The sequence below is a fragment of the Bicyclus anynana genome, chromosome 20 (genome assembly GCF_947172395.1).
Source record: "Bicyclus anynana chromosome 20, ilBicAnyn1.1, whole genome shotgun sequence".
In the NCBI taxonomy this organism is placed as follows: Eukaryota; Metazoa; Arthropoda; class Insecta; order Lepidoptera; family Nymphalidae; genus Bicyclus; species Bicyclus anynana.
The window spans coordinates 6,476,948-6,500,176 of record NC_069102.1 but is presented as its reverse complement, the minus strand read 5'-3'; the positions used below and the strand labels follow the sequence as shown (position 1 = coordinate 6,500,176).

The window sequence follows — 23,229 nt, the reverse complement described above, 5'->3', positions numbered from 1 at the left end:
TCCGAAAAGGCTTTAGTACCATAGACCACATCCATACGCTGCGGCAGGTTATACAGAAGACTCACGAGTATAACCAGCCACTTTGCTTAGCGTTTGTGGACTATGAGAAAGCCTTCGATTCGGTGGAAACCTGGGCTGTGCTAAGGTCATTGCAGAGATGCCGAATTGATTACAGGTATATCCAAGCGTTGAAGTGCTTGTACGAAAACGCCACTATGTCAGTCCGTATTCAGGATCAGACTACGAGGCCAATCCAGTTGCAGCGAGGAGTGCGTCAGGGAGATGTGATCTCTCCGAAGCTATTTACCGCCGCACTGGAAGACGTCTTTAAGCTTCTGGACTGGAGCGGACTTGGCATCAACATCAATGGCGAGTACATCACTCAACTGCGGTTCGCGGATGATGTAGTCATCATGGCACAGACTCTGGATGACCTTAGTACCATGCTCAATGACCTCAGCAGCGTTTCTCAACAGGTGGGCCTGAAAATGAACATGGTCAAAACAAAAATAATGTGTAATGCTCATGTATCGCTCCACCCAGTTATAGTTGAGAACGCTGCACTCGAAATTGTAGACGAATACATATACCTAGGACATATGATCCAGTTAGGTAGGTCCAATTTCGAGAAAGAGGTGAACCGTCGAATCCAACTCGGCTGGGCTGCATTCGGGAAGCTTCGCGACATCTTTTCGTCCGAAATTCCTCAGTGCCTGAAGACAAAAGTCTTCGAACAGTGCGTGTTGCCAGTGATGACCTATGGTTCCGAGACTTGGTCGCTAACTATGGGCCTCATAAGAAGGCTTAGAGTCACACAGCGGGCGATGGAACGAGCTATGTTAGGAGTATCTCTGCGTGATCGAATCAGAAATGAGGAGATCCGCAGAAGAACCAAAGTCACCGACATAGCTCAACGAGTTGCGAAGCTGAAGTGGCAATGGGCGGGGCACATAGTTCGAAGAGCCGATGGACGTTGGGGTCCCAAAGTGCTGGAATGGCGACCCCGCACTAGTAAGCGCAGTGTTGGCCGACCCCCCACCAGGTGGACTGACGACATCAAGCGAGTCGCAGGGATTCGCTGGATGCAGGCGGCTCAGTATCGTGATGTTTGGAAGTCCCTACAAAAGGCCTATGTCCTGCAGTGGACGTCCATCGGCTGATATGATGATGATGATGATGAAAAAACGGGCAAAAACTTCTAGTTTAGTATAAAAAATATACAAAATCTAAGCTAGTTTTCCTTAAAAAAATGACAGATAACTATATAGTTATCTGTCATTTTTTGAGGAAAACGAAAGTGGTAGATCATTGATTCTTGATCCTTGTTATATAACAAGGATCAAGAATCAATGATCTACCACTTTTAAAAAAAACTGTTGCAATCTAATTTATAACACTGTTTGTGTTTGTGCGTTTGTCAGTTTTTGTATCGAAATGGCATAAAATACGGTCGAAAACTTCTATATTACTAAAATATGAAGTTACGTTTAATTTGCAAGTACATATTTCTAAGTTAATTATATCAAATTTATAAGCAAAATTATCAGCTCTGTCCAAATAGTTTTGTGAGAGCTGTTTCATGTAACTAGATATTGAAGGTAAATCTCTTAGTAGAAAAAAAACTCTTAAGAGATTTACTTATATACAGTCTATGGAGGTCATTATTGCGTAGAAACCACGATCCGCCCGTGATTTGTCGCAGAAACCGGTTTTGCAATGTTTGGAGCGGCTTAAGGGTCGTTTTGGGACGGTGGGTAAACACTACACTAGCGTAGGTTAAGATCGGATGGATCGTGATTTAATGAAGCGTTAGTTTTGAACGGCGGAACAGTTTGCTTTTTTTGTTAATCATCGCGTAAAGGTGGTGCATTACGTATGCACTTTATTGATGTGCATGGAAAAACTCATGCGGTTGTCAAAGGTTCCGCCTAGGTACTTGGTAGTACATTGCCCGGGTGTGGGTCGGTTCAGTTCTTCGAGTCCGGGTTTGTTTCGGGGGACCAGTTTGCCAGTGAAAAGCACAGCTGCGCTTTTCTCTAGGTCGATCAAGTAATCGAATATTAATGTGTTTCTTAGGCCGTGTAAAAATTAAATGTGCGTGTTAATTGCTAATCAAATTTAAAGTTGTGTGTAGTGTAAGGACACAGAATATACTTATTGCTGTTAAATATTTTCGATGTGTGAGTTTACCTTGACCCCCTCAAAAAATGACTGATTTTGGGTGCGATACTAGTTCATTTGTAATTGGTCTGAGTTTTTACCACTATCTTTGAAGTTTACAAACCAAGAAGTTTATAATAGTGGACGCAGACCAAAAATTAATCTGTATTAAACATGGACTTTGGCCTGAGTTATCTGTGTTCTGACTAGTGATGTGTCAGTTATAGATAATATAAGTCTATTATAGTGTTTAATGATTTTAATTAAGTGTTTTGATTGATAATAAAGCGTGAATGAATAAAATAAAAAAGCTTGGTGTTAAAATGCAATAAGTATACGACTGCTTAATTCTAGATAAGTTTCTAAATGGTGGTAAACAAAAAAATAAACCTTGGCTGAGTTTGTAGTGGGCTCTTCTCGGACCAAGGCGCTTTGCAACCCTCATAACTTTAATTTTAAGTTTTTGACTATTATTACCACCATGAAATTAAATTAAATTATGACTTAACTTGACATTTCAAAAGTGCTTGTAAAGTAAGCCTAATTGAAATAAATGAATTTTTAATTATTTCTATTCCGTGAATATTTCAGTGAAAAGTAAGATCCTTTTCGTCCGATCGTTGACGGTTTTTTATCATATTATTTTTTTAACTTCATGTAGCAACCAATTCCCAGAGAACACAAACGTGCTATGCTTCCTACCGACCACCACACCACACGACACCGATTGGATAAAAGAGTCGAGATCTTGATGCGATATTTCGTCTTGCGGCTTGCGGCTTGATACGAAATATCCATTTAGGATCAGTATTTCCGGATATACATTTTGAACGTCACACCCCGTATATAAATTTTGGCACATCACTAGTTCTGACATATCTTTCGTACTTCATGTCCCCCGTCCCCCCTTTTTATTATTTGATCTATGGGTCCCCTTTGGTAGTGGTGGTGATTGGTGACCTTAGTCGGTTTATAAATAAACATTTTACTTAATTCATTGATTTAATATGTGCATTATTTATCGCTGTTGTGAGAAAAGATGGGTGAAATATCGCAATATTATTGGAGTGTAATTTTGTGAGCAATGAAGTAGTTTACAGTGTTATCAACGTCGATGTTGTTGGCGTAGTCGTCTTGTTTTTTGCGACCGAGTTTACAAAATAAACGATGGCAACGGATACAGTTAAGGTGTTGGTGGTGATTGATCCAATACCGAACATAATCTCGTGCACCAGTACGTTCACAGCGGAGGAGTTGTGTATAGTTTTGTGTAAAAAATATAAAATACCACCATTGACGCGTACGCTGTTCGCATTGAGGATCAAAGGCACGGACTGCTTCCTCAAAGATAACAGCAAAGTTCTTTCGAGTTCACGAGATTACGAACTGAGAATACGGTTCAAGGTGAGACTCCCAAAATCAATAATAATAATTAAATATTTATAATTAATTTCTATTATAAATAGTTAAAAAACAAACGAAGTTTATTAAACTTTATGACTTCTGTACTATACTACCTGAGAGTGCAAATAGGATGTCCAGGCATTAAATAAATGTAAAATAAATTACTAAAAACTGCAATGTAAATAAACAGCAGAACATAAAAAACTTGAATTCTTAAAATCCCTTTATGTCTGTCTCTTCACTCTATTATAAGGAACTCAACATATTTTGCTTCACCTTTCACAAATAGATTAAACAAGCATAAATAAGGCTTTCTTTTATCAAGATTTAATGTTAGTATAGTGATCCAGAAAACAGAAATTATTGTATTATGGATATATTTGTAGATTTAACTTATCACATCAATTTTTCAAGACTATAGCTTGGCTGTGAAACCCTTAAATGTTACAGTTTTTGTGCAAAAGAATTCATACCATCATTATATTAAGTTTTTCACAAATCTCACAGGAACAATGGTTTGTTTCGGGATAACGTATGTGTTAATCTAGGGTATTATAGGGTCTATCTTCATTTTAAATTTTAGCCAAATCAGTAGTTAGTAGTTGCATTGATAATGAGTAACAAACATCCATATAAATGTTTGTGTTCATAATATTAGTAGGATTTGTTATATAAATTTTAATACCTTTATTCAGAGCAAAAATGGCCTAATAGTTTAGAAGCCCAATTGGTTTCAGGTTTGAAATTACAAATATTCGAGTATATTAAGCTTAAATCTTTTATTTTTTCGTCAGAATTATTGGCAGTTCCGTGAGAAATAGTATTCGCAGACACAATACCAGCCCTAAACCAAATATACTCGAATTTTACAGCAACCTGTTAGTAAATTCCGCAGTTGCATACCTTATTTACCTATCATAAGAGCGTGGCCATCATCCGTGATAGCTCATTCCGATCTGCCTCCGATTCCGGAGGGCATAGGTTTGAATCCAGTCCGCGACATGCTCTTCCAACTTTTCAGTTATGAGCATTTTAATAAATTTAATATCACGTGTCTCAAAAGGTGAAGAAAAAACATCGTATCCGGCATACCTGGGAATTTTTACGTGTGTAAAGTCTGCCAATCCGCATTGGGCCAGCTCGGTGGACTATTGGCCTAACTAAAAAACTGTCAGCTTAGCATTAAATGAAGAAGATCTAGCCGTTACAGGCTGTTATACTATTATTCATTGCTACGCTAATACTGCTACATGTTACCTCACTATATGTCAAATACTTAATAGTAATACATATTTAACACACTTTATTTGTTCTTTAATTGGTTGAAATAAATTTTTAACCAAAAAATTTAGGTCATTAGCATAGATTAAATTGAAGGAAAATACATTTCCTCAAATTCTTTATACATTGAAAATGTGAGAACTTAGGTTTAGATGCAATTGCAGTTAAACATATATAAAATAAGAAAATATTTTGCATATCTACTATCAAATTTGTATAGATAATGGATGATGATAATTTTTTTGCTGTTCACAGGTACCTCGGCTCGGACTTTTAATAACATTGGATGAAACAACTTATGATTATTATTTTCAACAAGCACGGAATGATGTCAATGAAAACAAAATACCGGAGATTAAATATCCAGAACATAAGAAGGAACTCCTCGGTCTTGGCATTGCAGATATGTAAGTGTCATTGTCAGCCTATTTTAACAGCCCATTTCAGGGCCAGGCTTCCCTCATAGGGATATCCCTCCCCTATAGCTTAGTATTATATAGGTATGTAGCTTAAACCCATAGCACTGATCCTATGTAGCCTCAGGGTGATAATCTTCAATTCTTAATAACCGCTCTCAACATCATCATCATATCAGCCAATGGACATCTACTGCAGAGCATAAGCCTTTTGTAGGTATTTCCAAACATCACAATCCTGATCGGCCTGTATCCTGTGAATCCCTGTTTAATGTCATCAGTCCACCTAGTGGGGGGGTTGATAACCACTATGATAAATTATAATGATAATCAGGACTGACTGTTTAATATTGTCTTTGTAACTTGATTGATATCTGCTTCTTCAAACCCTAGAGAAGAATCCTTCATAAAGGATATTTTTTTTATTGTATGACAAGTTAGCCTTGATATTAAGTGGCAATGCAATCCAAGATGTAAGCAGGCTTACTTGGAAGAGGTACAAGTTTATTCTACCCATACCCATGGTTTCTATGTGGCATCATACCATAATGCTAAATCGCTTGGCGGTATGTCTTTGCCAATAGGGTGGCAACTAGCCATGGCTGATGCCTACCACCAGACAAAACTCTATATATGTTCTTTTCATTGCAAAGTTACCCTAGAACACATCTGTTTATAAATATTTTGCTGATCGCAGATAAACCCAGAATAGAAAAAATTATACAGGGTCACTGGAAACGTATAGCGATCCCTTTAAGGGGTGATAGTAGGCATCAAGTTGAATTGGATTATATGGGTCAAAAGTGTACCGATTTCGAAAAAACCCTGTATATTATTTATGGAGATCAAACAAAAAAAGTTTGAAGTGTAACAAACAAAAATTGCTTTTACATTTATAATGAGTAATGATAACAATATCTTGCAGTATTATCCTAAAGTGAGATTTTGAGTGTATGTTTGTTGGCTGGTTATTTATTGCCTGAAATACCCAACAACAAATATAACGTCATATTATTTTATATAAATATATTGTGTTAATGACAAGTGAAATAACACATCATATCAGCTGCATGATTCACTACATATTTTATCACATCTAAAGAGTCAAAAGTTCAATAAAAGTAGTTATATTATGTTAATTAATTTCCATTGATTATTATTTCAAACTGTTTTGTTATGTAACACTGGACCTGACCTGATCCTGTTATCAAAGGATATATTCAATCTTATTTGTTTCTAACCCATTCATCCAATTGTAATAAACTGAAACTTCCTCAATTGTTGACCCTAAAATGAAATATTGCAAGGCTTGCGAACATAAGAACTATTCTTTGAGTAGTGTCACATGTGCAGAAAATAGCTATTTTGTATATTGTAAACAAATTCTAAAGACATATTTATTTTTCTTTACAGCATTTTAGGTAAATGAACCATTAGCTATAGCTCCAAATAAAAATAATTGGGAAATAAAAATATTTGGGAAAATTCTTCATTGATTAAACAAATGCAAATTCTAACACTGATGGGCAATTTTTTCTCATAGCGTGTGCTTCTTCTGAAGCAATAGTTTATCTTGATTTTTCGTCAGTTGTAACATAATTACATATGAAATTAATTTTTCTGTTAATTCTACCCACTCTGCAGTATGCATTGTGTAATGTACACGTAAATCACAGACAGACGTTCGTGAGTTATAAATGACACACTGTCATTTATAACTCACGAACACTGACTGATAATCTCAGACCAAAACACCCTTCCAGAACAGCCCTTTAAGCCGAGGTCCGAGTCTCAGAGGAGATAGATGCCCTTAGAGTGTTGTTGCGCTCATCTCTTCTGCTTTTCCCTCGGGGCCCATCAGTTGATGCTTCTGCGCTCATCCAAAACCCTGGTGATGCTGTTGATGTCCCATTTAGGAGCCTACGGCACTTACACAATAAACTAAATATCTGAAATTTTCACTGCATCATGCTTATTAAGTCTTCAAAAATGGAGAAAGTTCTCTATTTTATGTGTTTTTTTTTTATTCATAGATAGATACTACACAAGCATGGTGTGTGAATGTATGTGCCAAGTTAAAATACCTGACATACATCATCTAATATAAATAAATTATTTATGTTCAAAATTGAAAGTGGTATATTTAAAAAAAATTTAATAAATTTCACTAAACTATACAGAGTTCATTAACGCCATCACAAATTATATATCATTAAGTTGAAGTAAACAATTGTCCATAAAATATAATGAAGCACCTGTCTGTCTGTCTGTCAAGAGACAATGGGTGCTCAGTGATAGTTGTCTCCAATGCAAAAACAATATGTCATGTGGACACTACTATTGTTTCATTTCTTTCCCATAATTATTTTCCATTAGTGACTATAATAAGAATCATATTATCTATACTTATAATAAATCTGTAGACAGGTCAATTATGAACATGAAATATATTTCCAAAATAACTATCAGGGGGTGATTATAGTGGTCGATACTGATGCCAAAAATGCAATCAGTAAAATTTTTGTCTGTCTGTTCTTTATAGAAACAAAAACTACTCGACGGATTTTAACGAAACTTGGCACAATTATTTTTCATACTTCTGGGCAGGTTAAAATATACTTTTCATCACGCTACGATCAATAGTAGCAGAGCAGTGAAGGGAAATGTTAAGAAAACGGGAGAAGTTACTCAATTATTTAAACTTCCGTCGCGTGGTATGTTCGTTATGGAAACAAAAACTACTCGACGGATTTAAACAAAACTTGGTACAATTATTCTTCATACTCCTGGGCAGGTTAAAGTATATTTTTCATTACGCTACCGTCAAAAGGAGCAGAGCAGTGAGGGGAAAGAAGAAGTTACTCCATTTTTTAAGCTTCCGTCGCCGTCGCATGGTCCCTACCATAGGGGTAGTAGGATAGGGGTAGGGTAGGGGTAAGGTAGGGGTAGGGTAGGGGTAGGCGTAGTAGTAGGGTTTCACGCAGACGCAGAATTATTTAGCTCGCAAATAGTAAAAATGCGAATACGGGCATCGTGAATAAAGCTTTGACTATATTTGTTTGTTTGCAGGACCAGAGCAATATCAGAAGATAAGTTGCAAATGATCGAGGTGGTTAGAAACTATAAAAAATATATCCCAAAGGTCATACTGAAACGTCATGGGCCTGTTCCAAAGAAACATGCTCACGACTGTTTGCCCCAACTGTGCTCTGTGGGGCACAATGTCAAGTAAGTTACTTTAAAATTTTTTTAATTGACTTCCAAAAAGGAGAAGGTTCTCGTATGTACCTATATGTTCGGCTGTATGTACCTATGTCTTTTTTGTTTTTTTTTTTATGTATGTCCAGCGATATTTTTAAGAGTAAGTAAGTACAAAATAGTCCAGGATCCATGGAGCATTTATACAATTGATTACTATCAAGTTAATTTTTGACCTTTTTACTGATACAAGTTGGGAGGAGGGGAGTTCATCAATAATTGTTACTAACCAGTTGTTTTTCTTAATGTTGCTTAATAATTATACAATTTAACAGCCACATTGTCCTACAAATTGCGTGCGTTATCTCGTTCCTACGGTCAGAAATTCTTATTTCCCTGTAACCCTATTAGCTACCAGAATCAAGAATTTTCGTAAATATTCACGGAAAATTAATTGTTAGTAATCAATTGTAAAAATGCTCCACGGATCCTGGACTAATAGTTATATTGTATGAAGCGACGTCTGAGTCTCTGTTCGCTTTTAAGTCTGGTTTTTAATTAATCCCGCAGGAACTATGGATTTTTCCGGGATAAAAACAAATAATAAATAAACTAGTCGGGAATGAATGTATTAGAGCGGGTACGACAGTACAGTCTTACATAATGTATAAATACATCCTTACAATGGAAAACACACATGTTCATTACACAAATGTAAATTAGATTTTTTACAGTTTTTTTTTTGGTTTTTGGAATAGAAAGTATGTCCTGCCAAATATTTTTACCCGCAGCTTTGTTCGTATTTATGTTGTTTTGTTAATTAATATTATGTCAGTCAAATGTCATGTCAGTGCTATCTACCCTTAAAAGGTCATATGGCTCTACCCCTCTAGAATAATGATGACTTTTCTGAATGACCTTTTCTGTAGTCCAGGCAATGTGTGCATTTCATTATGATCGGCGGCACTGTAAAAAACTAAACAAACAGGCTCACATTTGAAATTGTTAATTAGTTGTTATTTAAAAAAAAACAGTGTTTATACGCTGAAATATGTTTTTTATTTGTTTTAAAAATATGCTATTTTGGTTATATTTAAATGACCAATATTCTCTTATTATTCGGAAAGACTGTTACGAGTGCGCACGATTTATAATGTTCTTCAAAATATATTAACTTTATCTAACTGTTCTAAGCTCTTTTCATAAGATCAAGTTAATTATAATTAATATTGTGTGTGAAAAGACTAGCGATTTATATTTGTTTGTTGGTAAACAGTACTTTTCTTTTTATTCTTTACAAGTTAGCCCTTGATTACAATCTTACCTGATGGTCCACACCTCTTTCGGTTTCTACACGACATCATACCGGAACGCTAAATCGCTTGGCAGTACGTCTTTGTCGGTAGGGTGGTAACTAGCCAGAGCCGAAGCCTCCCACTAGCCAAAACACACACATCGAGGACAGCTGTAAAGTGTAGTCCATCGGACGAGGTTCGGTCAATGACCTGTCGGTCTAAGTCTACCTATTGAAGCTATACCTAAACTAAGATTTAATGATGGATTTTTTTTTTTAATTTCAGTTACATAAAAAACTTGTACCTGCAACAATTATACGGCTTAGCGCCTAACTACTTGGCCGAGGAGTTCGACAACATTCTGTGGCAGAACGGCAGTGACGTGGTACCCGTGAGGGTAGTCGTGGCGCCCTTCCACCCGCACCAGCCAGGGATAAGGCTTTACAACACTGTAAACAGAGAGGTGAATTGGATAATTATTGCTTGGCAACTTCGTTCGTAACACTCCCGATGGTCCGCGCTGGCCGGGGGGAGTGTTACGATACTACTCCGCACGCACGATTTCACACCCGCGCAGTCTTTCCCCCCGTCACCCGCATATCATGGGCGTCATCAACAAACAAACAGACTATACAAGCTATTATTTAACTTTCCGAAAAATAAAATAATTAATTTATGTAACAACTAGCTGACTTATGTTCTCTACTTCCCCACCTACCGTACGCTACAAATGCTCCATACATACAAACTTCCATCCCCCATTTTAGGGAAGTGGGGGGCTAGAAACAGACAAAAAGTAGCCTATGCCACTCTCCATCCTTTCAACTATCTCCACTTAAAAAATCACGTCAATTCGTCTCTTCGTTTTGCCGTGAAAGACGGACTAACAAACAGAAAGACAGACACACACTTTCGCATTTATAATATTAGTATGGATTATGTACAGAGCTGTGATAGCCCTGTGGATACTCTAACTTTTCAGCTATGTGCATTTTAAGAGATTAAATATCACGTGTCTCAAACGGTGAAGGAAAAACACTGTGAGGAAACCTGCATACCTGAGAATTTTCTTATTTCTCTATGTGTGTGAAGTCAGCCAATCCGCATTGGGCCAGCGTGGTGGACTATTGGCCTAACCCCTCTCATTCTGAGAGGAGACTCGAGGTCAGCAGTGAGCCGAATATGCCAGCCCAACTGAGTATCAAACTCAGGACTTCCGTGTTGTAAATCGACTGCGCATGCCACTGCACCACAAAGGCCGTCACCATTTTTACACCAAATATTGAGGGAGGTAGAACATATCTACTATTTTTATATATTGAAAATTTATCAAAATTTTTGTTTACCTGCATAACACTTAACTTGGCCGAAATGCCATGCACACCTATAACAGTTAAATTATTGATACTCACACTATGAAAGTTTGTCAAATATATATTCTCTTCCAGTGGTTTCACGTATGTGCAATAGAGGAGCTAATATATCTGACGAGGAATACAGACAACTGTTTGGAAGTATCGAGGCGAGGCACACCACTATTTTTCACATTCAAGTCGGAGGAGCAGCTGTCTTCATTTATATCTTTGTGCGATGGATATTACAGGTAAGCAATTATAAAACTAGCCTCTCCCTGCGACTTCATCCGCGTATTTTACAAAAGTAAACGATTAAATTTAGATAATCAAATTAGTTCTAAAATGATGAATATGAATATCCATGCTATAGTATATCTCAATACCAAAATTTCAGCTAATTCGGTTAGTAGTCGAGGCGTGAAAGAGTAACAAACATTCATATCATTAAAATCATCAGTTTTCGCAAATCTCGGGAAACCATGATAAAAAGTAGCCTATGTGTTAATCCAGAGTAAAATCCATTTCCATTCAAAATTTTAGCCAAATCGCTTCAGTGGTAGCGACGTTAAAGAGTAACAAACTTCCCTACAAACTTTTGAGTTTATAATATTAGTAGGACATATCATAGTTTTAGAATTACTCTGGAATAAAATAATGCTCAAATAGCTACACGTTCATTTTATAATTTTTATGCCCGACCACCAGTAACTCTCTATTCATACCACGCCGCGTGACTAAGACTTCCACGGACGAAGTCGCGGGCGTCGGCTAGTTCTGTTATAAGATTTCATATTTCAAATAATTTTCTGCTTTTTCTTTTACCTACTGCATCTTAAGTCATGTATCTGTTGATCTCAGACTATATTGGACTTGAATCACACTCAAATTCACCTACAAAATTGTCTGTCGATTTTTGAGAGGGACGTGGAAAACTCACACATCGTAAATATTTAACAACAATAAATACTTTCTCTTGTGACACTACACACAACTATAAATGTAAATCGTAATACACACACGTGTAATTTAAACACAAAGAAACATCGATTCTATAGATATAGCAGTTTGTATACTATACCTATAGCCAGTAGACACGTTAGATCGTGATCATACTCGTATACTTTTGACAGAGAAGTGACGTCTAGCGAGGCAGGTCCTATGGTAATTTGTCTGAGTTATAAAATAATGTTTGAGTCATCAATATTTCAGGTTAATGGTGAAATGGACGTTTAATCTATCCAAAGATGATGAATCGCCGTCACTGAAGGAATTGCAGAGGATAAAATGCCACGGACCTGTGGGGTAAGCTCGTAAACATATATTCTAAATAAAAAATGGTCTTGCATTTGCGAATGTAGATGAATAATATTATTATTTTATAGAAATAATATTTGTCATATCTTTTTTAACTGACGTCATTAGCCCGTCAGTCACTTGGACCCATTAACGTCCTGCCGCTCAGAGATTGCGTTTCTGACATGTCGTGATCGAATATGCGATGTAACTTCAAACTGGCGGCATAATTTTAAAAATTGAATAATTATAACAACTTGCAATAAACGTTTTAAATTTGGGCTTAAATTATTAACAATTAATTAACAAATACAAAAAGGTGACACTGACAAATGTCAGAAACGCAATTTCTGAGCGGTCGGACTTTACACAAGATGTTTTGAATAAAAAACGACCACACGATTGAAGTAAAGTTCTTTAGCTCTCATTCTTAACGTCCGTTACCCTCATTCGATTTCACTTTTCGTAATGCATTTAACTAACTGCTTACTCCCCAAGTCAAGAGAGTATAAAGAAGTTTTACTTCAAAAACATACAAAGGAATTGAGAACCTCCTCCTTGTTTTATAGTCGGTTAAAAGTCTAGCCTTTATCCATTTAACTCATTAATGTTTGTTGTATTTTGTTTCAGTGGTGCGTTTTCCTATCGAAAGTTGGAAGAAAAACGCAGCAAAAAGCATGGCTGTTACATTCTAAGGCAGTGTCAAGATGACTACAATGTGTATTATTTAGACGTTTGCACCAGAAATAGGTAACTTTAAGACAGTTTGTGTATCTGTTAATCTATGTTTATATCTATACTTAGTTGGGTAAGAAGTTACATTAAATCACCGTGTTTAATTTCTATGCTATAGACTTTCATTCATTCAGTTTGTCTGAATAAAGTAACGAAAAAGGGAAAGCTCATCCAAAGTTACGGCGTACCCTAACCACCGGAAAATTTACTTGTATCTAAAAAGTCTGATTAATTCTACTTTAATGAAGAAAACATTACTAAAAAAAAGTTTGGTACAGCCTACACTTTTTACGACATTTTGATTTAATTTGTCTCCAACAGGGACAGGCATGGATCGTTGACAGTCTTGAGTTTTACAAAATGTTTTGAACACTTAGAGCGCTTTTAGTGTCATGCGTTTTTCATACGCAAACGCACTGCGGACATCGGCATACTGACGTCAGAATCAAAAAAAGATGCAGACGGTACGCATAACGCTAAAAATACGTAAGAAAGATAAGGAAGCGGACGTCCGCAGTGCGTTTGCGTATGAAACATTTCGTAAAACTCAGACGCATGACGCATTCGATAAGCTTGTTGGTATACAGAAAAGAATAATACTTTTTGTATACAACTTTAATTAATGTTCTTCGCCGCCTTGGTACATACACCGGCGAACTTGTTGAGCATGATGAGTTTTTTTTTTTTAACATATTTTTAAAGCAACCCGGGTTCCTAGGTCCAACATTGTATTGGCCGTTAGGCTTTCCCCTTTCATTGTGCATAAAGTCGGGGGCGTTTACTCTAATATAGTTTGTTTTTTTTTGCAGTACAACAGAAACATATAAACTGGAGTTCAAAGGCCACTGTTACATATTCAACAATGAGGAATATTTTAGTATTGACAGACTAGTTGGCTGCCATCAGAATCCTGAGGGTAGAATATTCCTAAACGAATGCATTCCGCCTTCCGAATATGGTGTGTATTAACATTTACTGATAACAAAGTCCGGCCGCTCAGAGATTGCGTTTGTGACACCTGTTAATGTCAATGAGAGACATAATGTCAATGTCACTGAGATATTTAAATATATTTTATTAACCTTAATAACGAGCAATAACATTAAAAATTTAATGATTATGCCAACTTACAAAAAACATATTAATTTTGGGCTAAAATCATTAAATATTAATAATTTAGCAAATATAAAACGGTGACATTGACAGGTGTCAGAAACGCAATCTCTGAGCGGCCGGACATCACAGAAATAACATATTAAGATGTTAAGTGACAATGCAATGCAGAAAGATTTTTTTGACATTCAAATCTAAATATTTTATTGCAAGTATTCTTCTATGGCAGCTACTTCTAAAGTCCAGTGTGTCAATTTTGACTGGTGACTTGGTGGCAAGAAACCCGTTCCAATACAGAATATTCCTGTCATTTTTGTAATCAATCTAAAACAAACTTATGGTAACTTGTGGTGTAAAATCCCGACATAAAACATTTTTAAACTGAAAATATGTGACATGAATTTTAAGCCATACGACATTTTAGCGCGCGATGCGATCTTGAACTATGGCGTCGCAAATGTCAAACAGAAAACTTTTACATTGGTTGCCTGTACATGGAAAATATGGAAAATCACGACCGTTTCAATATTATTGAATTTCCCGGGAATTTTACTTTAATTTTTTATTAAATGAAATTCATAATTTATCGAAAAAAAAAATCTATGAATATGTTACCGTTATATTGTAAAATACGTTAGTTTATAATCTCATTCGCAATATTGTATATTGATATATATTGTGAACTGAACATACTGATTACAGTTTAACGTGTTATTTTTCGGTATATTTTTAATCTATCTTCTATCTATAAAAAAAAATATTTTTTTATTTTTATTTATTTTTCTATCGAAGTGAAACCGTATTTTTCTCTATTATTATTATTATTACTCATAATGAAATTAAAATGTATTGTTGCAGATAAATCACAACTTTTACTATGTGGTGAGCCGGTCAAGAAAGGTGTTCGTATCGATCAGGCAGAGCTACAAGAGATATTGAAAGACAACAAAAGTCCTAGATGCCTACCGAATAAGAATATTCTACTATATACAGGTACTATATTTGTTTGATAAAATAATATGACAACTACTGTTTTTAGCAGTCAAAAATCGCAATTTATTAATTTTCGGGAGTATTTCCCATAACTTAAAGGTGTTGACAAGTTCACTTATATAATAAAAAACTTTATGTTTTCATACAAAGTAATTCAAACAATTCCGACTATCCTTGTAACACACGACTTTATCTGTCCTTGCATTTTAAAATACGTAATCTTGGTGGCAAGACTGTCGATATCGACGAGATATTGCAACTGGCACTCCGCACTTCATTAATAAGCTACTTCATGATATTTATCAACGAATATGTTTGGCTAGGTCATAATATAAGGATACGATATATGGGACACAGTTTTAAAATCTATTTACAAAAGAAATGTTTTTATTCCGAAATAGAACACATGTTCCTTAGACATTTTTAATTAATTTTCCTTAAAGTATATAACTATAGAGTTACGGAAAATACTCCCGAGCATCCTGTATTACTATGACACTATCACATCACATCACACTATCACACTAATATTATAAAGGCGAAAGTTTGTGTGTAAGTGTGAATGTGTGTAAGTATGTTTGTTCTAGGGATTGCAATCCAGCGGCGTTTTCAATCCAGCGGAATTTTTGCTGGATTGACCTGAATCCAGCTGGATCCAGCGCGGATCCAGCAAAACGAGGAACGAAAATAAAAAGACGACATTTTTAAGACTTTTTTTATTAATTTGTACTTCTTACGATAATCTTTGAAATCTTCCACTCATTTGGTGATATCTTATATTAATTTGCTTTGGTTTTTTAATAATTTGAGATCAAAATAATCAACATAAAATTAAATAACAAACATATAACCTTATATTCATATAACATTTAAGATAATGTTTCTAAGTAAGCACTATCTTATTAAATACGCTTATGTTTAATTGTAGGACTGCTGATCAGTAGCAATCAGTCTCACAAATTCTTTTAAAATTAACTTAATTAACATTCTTTTAAAAAAGGACCGTAACAATAACACTATTTTAATTTTCAATAGTATTATTGTATCAAACAAAAAAAGCTTTAAAATAATCTTCTCTCCGCTCGTTAATCCTTAATTATTAAGCAGTTTAAAGTCTGACGATAAGAGACTACTTCTTTTTTTGAATTCTCTGAAAGTAAGACCTTAGAAAACAAATTTTATGTATAGTCTTATCTCCCAACCTGCTTCGCACAGAACTGCATATGTAGCCGGCTGCTAAAAATGCCCTTTCGGCCTCTACACTGGTCGGTTTTAAGGTCATAAAATACTCATAAACCATTGATAAATGTTCACCTCGCACTCCTTCGCTCTCATAAACGCTCATTTCTTTTTTCAGGATCTTTTCGTAATCTAATTGACCACTTTGTTTTTTTACACCGGCTTTTGTTTATTAAAGTTCTCTTTCTCTCTTCTTAAGAACTTAATTCTATCTCAAGCTCTAGCTCTAAAGTCATTTTAACGGGTTCTGCGTCATCATCTACACGATCTTCTTCTATCTCCATGGTATCTTCTTGCACCGGCTCTACAATATATTGTTTATTTACTCGTTTTAACAATGTTTTTATCTCCTGCCGCATCGCATTCTTTTTTGGCAATGGAAAATAGCCAGGATTTTTTACTGCTTCTTCATAGTTTTTTGGATTTTTTAAGTACACTAACGTACCAGTAACTTCGGAGAGGCGTCGTTCTGCGATTCTGTTGCGTAGTGCTTCAGCTAGCTCGGCGCTTAGGGAAGTGCCCTGGTTATTTAGCTTGTCTAAGACAAATTTCAGGGTTGTGTCAGCAGTTAACAATGTGGACTATCTTCTGCAAAGAGCTTCTACAGCCAGTTTCAACGGTGACAATCAACTCATTGATTATTGAGCATTCATCGCCGGAAAATTTTATTTCAGAACCGACGTCTATCAATGCTTTATCGATGCAAACTTTTAGGTTGTAGAAACGTTCCAGCATACTGAGCAAAATGTTCCATCTCGTGCGGCAATCAAGAATCAGACTTAGTTCTTTACCTTTATCTTCCTTAACATATTTTTGCAAAAATAAATCATCTTTGGTGGGTGATTTTTTGAAAATTTTTACAACTTTGCGTACTTTCATGAGCAGTGCGCTGTATCGTGGAATTAATTCACTAGAGTCCACTAATGTTCGTTCTACTGTAACTGCCAAGCCATCGTTCATCGCTTCATCTCTTCGTCTTCGCATTCATCACTTTCATCTGTTGCGGCTTGTTCTACTTCCTTATGAGGTTTCTTCTTATATAGCACGTCCACCACAGCCAACAGGATACCATGAGCGTAGCATAATTGTTGATAATTGTTGACAACTCAAAACTAAACAATAGAAATTTATACGTTTGCGGATCCGCATCGCTGGATCAAGATGTATGCTGGATCCAGCATGTTTAAAAAGGCGCTGGATCCAGCTGGATTGGTGTATGCTGGATCCAGCAATTGCAATCCCTAGTTTGTTCCTCTTTTACGCTGCGGCTACTGAAGCGATTTGGCTGAAATTTGAAATGGAAATAGATTTTACTCTGAATTAACACATAGGTTACTTTTTATCCCGGAAAAATCCATGGTTCCCGCGGGATTTGTGAAAAACTGAATTCCACGCGGACAAAGTCGCGGGCGTCCGCTTGTATCTAATATCGTATAAATTTCGTGTTTCGCAGGCTCCGAAAAGGTCGGTTCTGAGAACATAACAGCGACGTACAAGGCGCTGTGGAGGCTTGATGAGACTAAGAAGTTGCTAGTCGCATTTAAGACTCTTCAGAGGGACCGAGCCGCCGACTACTTGAAAGTAAGCATTGAATCTTTTCATCATAGTAATATTGCCGGTGTAAAATATATTAAAAAAAGATTCAAATTTAAAAAAAACATTTGTTTTAAAAAGGATTTAATGAGCTAAATTTTATTTTGTGTGAGTTTTGTTTCGTGTGTTGTGCGAAAAAAATTTAAACAATGTAAGATTGCAATATCACTAAATCTAAAATAGCAGTAGTACCATTACCATATACCATTTAGATTGTATGTAAAAAATGTCATTGGGTGCCTATTGATATCATACAGTAGGTAGATGACATTTCTCAGTTGATTTACTGTTTATTTTATTAAGGTAGTTTATAAAGACCAAAGTAGTGAATAGGCCAGCTGATCTGAGCCAATTTATCATTACCAGCCGATGACAGTAGATGTCCATCCATGTCTCTTGCATGGACTTCCATGCAGATGTCCAGCAGTCCAAACAAAGCGGTCTCGTGCCGCCAGAAACCAGCGAAGCATACGCTCGCTCGCATAAGCTCGCTCCATCGCCCGCTGAGTGACTCTGAGCCTTCTAATAAAGCCCATAGTTAGCGACCAAGTTTCAGTTCCGGTCAACACTGGCAACACGCACTGTTTAAAGACTTTCGTCTTCAGACACTAGGACGTACAGTGTGCCTAGTGGGAGTTTTCAATGTAACCGCAAACGCGAATTTCTAAGGGATTGAAACAGTTGTGCAGTAGTGCCACTAGATGGCGCTGTTTCAATTCCTTAGAAATTAGCGTTTACGGTTACGCGATCGTCACAGTGTGAAAACATTGAAAACTGCTATTAGGCACCCAGACGTCGCGGAGTTTCCTGAACGCTGCCCAGCCGAGCTGGATTCGGCGGCTCACCTCTTTCTCGAAATTTGACCTACCTAACTAGCCAATTTAGAAAATATACAATCATAAACTCTCTGTTGAGACCCACACATTACTAACTGTGACAGAGAGGTTGTCGAATCTTTTTTTGACTGTTTCTATTCATCAATGAATTTAATAAGAAAATAACTTTTCAAGGATTTTATCGAGTTGGCGAGCAAGTGGGCGTGCGTTCAGTCGAGCTCCATAGTGAGGTTGTACGGAGTGACGCTCAGTTCACCCACCGCTATGGTGTTGGAGTTCCTGCCGTATGGACCCTTCGATGTTTACCTCAGGTATGTTTTATATTTCCTGTCCCAGGATTCGAACCTTGGACCTCATTGTCCACGTAACCAACGAGGCAGTTGAAAACGATTATACGGGTTGCTCGGGAGTATTTCCCATAACTTCAAGGTGTTGACAAATCCACTTATACGAGCCGAACCGCATAACTTATTTTTTTTAGTTAAAAAAAAAATAGTTTTGCCCTTCGGCTCCTATAAGTGAACTATTTAAAGTAGTTAGTACTTAAAGTAATTCGAAGTTTGTATCTTCATACAAAATAACATTACAAAAAATACAGCAGCTTTGTATATCAATTTTAATATTTTAATTGCTGTAGTCCAATGAGGCTCAGGTCTTTAAGCTGGTTACAAAAATATTTTGCTGGTACATATTTCTCTCAGATCCATTTTTACTGTATTTATAGCCATTTTTAGTTGGTTCATTTGTTAAAAATTATATTTATTCAATTTTACTGAATAGTTTCTCCCATGGCACAGTAACCTTTATAAGTATTATATCTTTTAAAAATAATTTTAGGGAGAACGAAGAAATCGTGAAACCGATACACTTAAAGAAAGTAGCGGCAAATTTAGCGAGAGCGCTGTGGGATCTCTCCGAGGCCGGCATAGTCCACGGCAGCATTCGCTGCAGGAGGCTGCTGCTGTCCGCGCACCAGGCCGACCGGATCACTGTCAAGTTGTCGGGACCCACCCTGAGACAGTATACACCGTTAGAGTAAGTATTTAATCTATCAAATAAAATAAAAAAAGATATCTATCCTAATACTAATATTATAAAGAGTTTGTTTGTTTGATTGAACACGCTAATCTCAGGAACTACTGGTCCGATTTGAAAAATTCTTTTAGTGTTAGATATGCCATTTATCGAGGCTATAGGCTTTAAATTATCACGCTAAGACCAATAGGAGTGGAGCACCAATGAAGAATGTTTCAAAATCGGGGGATTTTTTTTCCTATTCAGAGCTAATGCTGCGTGCGCCGCGTAAACGGTTCAAGTTTTACAAAAATGTATGGCAGAATTGTTGCCCTTTAAAAGTTCTAAAAAAAGTCCGTGACAATATATTATGTCTATCTTATAAGGTTAGCTCAATATAACCTTTTTTATATTCACCAATATAGAAGACGAGTTGGCTTTAGTAAAATATATAAGAGAGTATCTATAAGTGTCTGGACTGGAATAAAATCACCAAAAATTTAGAGTAGTCTCTTGACCTACTGAACAGATATTAATGCAGTTTTCATCTAGGTAGAATAAATTAGGTCTCAAGCAAGGATGTAAAGAAACTAGCCTGGTATACAAAGTTCTGCATCAACTTACCCGAGCTAGATGAAATTTTGACACCGATATAGAAAAGCTGGAATGGCACTTGCACTTTTTATCCCGTTATTCCCGTCGGGAACGGAATTTCAGACTATTCCTATGCTTCTAATTCTAGAACGAGATTCCAGCTTTGCATTAAGATGATGTGTTGATCGCGAGTCTCCTTTAGTTTAACTAAGATTTTAAAAACTACCAACTATTGTTACAGTGTCCATTGGATGCCAGTGGAGTTCTTCGCGGACATGAGTCTAGCGAGGAGGTCGGTGGTCGGTGACATCTGGGCCTTCGCCACCACGCTGTGGGAAGTGTTCTCCTATGGACACTCGCCCTGCAACACTAATCCCGTGCTGACTGCTAGGGTGAGATACTTTTGACATACTTTTTAGTGTATGCAGACGAAAGTCTTCGAATATTCGGACTTATTCCCAAATAAATAACAGATGAGGGTTTATATATTTCTAATGCCAGATTTCGGATTAAAATCTTGTAATTTTTTTTATTCTTATCTGAGGGTAGTCTTATTCTTTCTCCCATACCATCTCATTAAGTTGTTTATTCAGCGTTTTAGTGCGTCACCGTTCACTACGTTTTTTCGATTTATTTCGAAAAATAATTTCAAACTATGTCGATGTACGAGTGTATATTTAAAAAGAAAGTTAAGCAGAATTCTAAAGAACGCCCATACAATTGTATGGGCGGTCAAACAAAATTACTAATATCTTTGTTATTTGTGCGTTTATGTTTATAGTTCATATTATTAAAATGTCACATTTAATGTAAGGAAGCTAAAACTGTATGAATTTTCATCTAATTACGATAAAAGATTTTTAATAGATTTGAAATTTTATAATCCTATTTATTTAGCAAATACCCAGACAATCTTTGCTTTTTATGTATAAATTAATTAACATTGACCTTATTTACTCGAATGTATCATAAAAATCAATATATTCAAACCTTGTCATATTACCCATTGTAGAGCTATGAAATGGGCGATCGTCTGCTGCGGCCGGCGCGCTGTCCGAGCGAGGTGTGGGCGCTCATGCGGCAGTGCTGGCAGAGCGACCCGCTGCGGCCGCAAGAGATCATGCGAGACATGAACCACATGCTGCACAGAGGTACCGTATCTCTTACCCTGGGGGCTGACCCTTCAGGGCACGGAGCAAGGATTTATAAAGTCCGGCCGCTCAGAGATTGTTTCTGATAGATCGTGATCGAATGGGCGACGTAACTTCGAACAGATGTAACTTTGTATGGGGCGTTTTTCAGGCAATTTGATACTGTTACTGTCACGTAACGTAAACGCGAATTTCTAAGGAATTGAAACAGCGCCATCTAATGGCACTACTGCACAACTGTTTCAATTCCATATAAATTTGCGTAAACGTCAACGTGATAGTAACAGCATGAAAATATTGAAAACTCCCACTAGGCACACTGGCGTATAAAGTTGTTGAACTGCGCTGTTTCAAGCTTTAGCCAACTGTTTGTCTTTGTAGTGATGAGACACAATAACGAGGCAATTGTAATTGAATATGTTTGTCCCATTTTGATCACGATCACTGTCAGAAACGCAATCTCTGAGCGGCCGGACTTTATAGCTTAATAGCTTCCCCCTTTTCAGCGTTTGAAATAAATTGACTCGAGTCGATACAGCTGATAGTCAGCCGTTTTGGGAGGTCCTCGATTGTCAATCAACCAATAAAACTGAACTTGATCAGTTGAATTAAATAATAGTTATTCTCTGTCATAAGAGCTACGAATCCGAATCCGAAATCAAAATTCACTAAGATGTGACAGACAATCTACATACATTTCAGTCCGAAACCGAATTAGTGGAGTGCTGAACATCGTCGAGTAAACATCTCTTGAGGATGTTTCGGTTTTGGAAACGTCCTTAGGAGTCCGTCGACGCTTGGATTCGTTGGTTTTTAGCGGAAAATAGCATTAGAATTTTTTTTTAATTCTATTATAAGTTAGCCCTTTGACTGCAATCTCACCTGATGGTAAGTGATGATGCAGTCTAAGATGGAAGCGGGCTAACTTGTAAGGCGGAGGATAAAAATCCACACACCTTTCGGTTTCTACACGACATCGTACCAGAACACTAACGCTTGGCGGTACGTCAAAGAATATAAGAATTTCCGCCAAAAGCTAAAACACCTATTTCTATTGTTTTGCAAATGACAAAAATTTCTTTAACAAGGATAAAAATCTTAAAACACATGGAATAGAAGGAAATTATATCACTAAAAGTGGCCAGATGTATTAATGATCCAAAATAATTTTGTTTTTCAGAATATATGCCATTACACGAATATGAGGAACCAAAGATATCTTTAGACCATATGGAACATGCAGAAACAGTTTCAAGTAAGTTTTTACGGACCTATAATAGGTTCAAAGTACTTCTCGTTTTTCTGATTGTGTTTTTGATATACTTTTCTTAACATGTTGGATCCTAGTTATCCGGTGACGGGCTAATTGTTATACCAAGGTCAAGAATCGATCGTAGGTGGGAGATTTTGATGAACCTGTGTTGAACCTGAGGTTTGTTTAAGGGCGTCTCCTGTGAGAGTTTGACCTCAGGTTAAAGGGTCATTGGGACTTTAGGATGTGTGAGATCACTCGTGATTTCATGTGACACGGTTGGAATCCACGTTCCTGTGAGATATTG

The 23,229-nt window shown here is 36.6% G+C and overlaps 1 protein-coding gene across 1 annotated transcript in view; it reads left to right on the top strand.

Annotated features, from left to right (window-relative positions):
• Positions 1-3,072: 3,072 nt before the first annotated feature.
• The window catches only part of LOC112046715 (tyrosine-protein kinase hopscotch), a 32,530-nt gene continuing 12,373 nt past the window's right edge, over positions 3,073-23,229 (top strand). Inside the window, exons 1-15 of the mRNA XM_024083473.2 lie at positions 3,073-3,564; positions 5,101-5,252; positions 8,331-8,489; positions 10,040-10,217; positions 11,203-11,357; positions 12,319-12,411; positions 13,033-13,152; positions 13,947-14,095; positions 15,109-15,243; positions 17,936-18,063; positions 19,086-19,222; positions 19,749-19,946; positions 20,761-20,911; positions 21,532-21,670; positions 22,851-22,925. Coding sequence (XP_023939241.1) covers positions 3,328-3,564; positions 5,101-5,252; positions 8,331-8,489; positions 10,040-10,217; positions 11,203-11,357; positions 12,319-12,411; positions 13,033-13,152; positions 13,947-14,095; positions 15,109-15,243; positions 17,936-18,063; positions 19,086-19,222; positions 19,749-19,946; positions 20,761-20,911; positions 21,532-21,670; positions 22,851-22,925 — 2,206 coding nt within the window. The 5' untranslated portion in view covers positions 3,073-3,327. The remainder of the gene's footprint in view (positions 3,565-5,100; positions 5,253-8,330; positions 8,490-10,039; positions 10,218-11,202; positions 11,358-12,318; positions 12,412-13,032; positions 13,153-13,946; positions 14,096-15,108; positions 15,244-17,935; positions 18,064-19,085; positions 19,223-19,748; positions 19,947-20,760; positions 20,912-21,531; positions 21,671-22,850; positions 22,926-23,229) is intronic.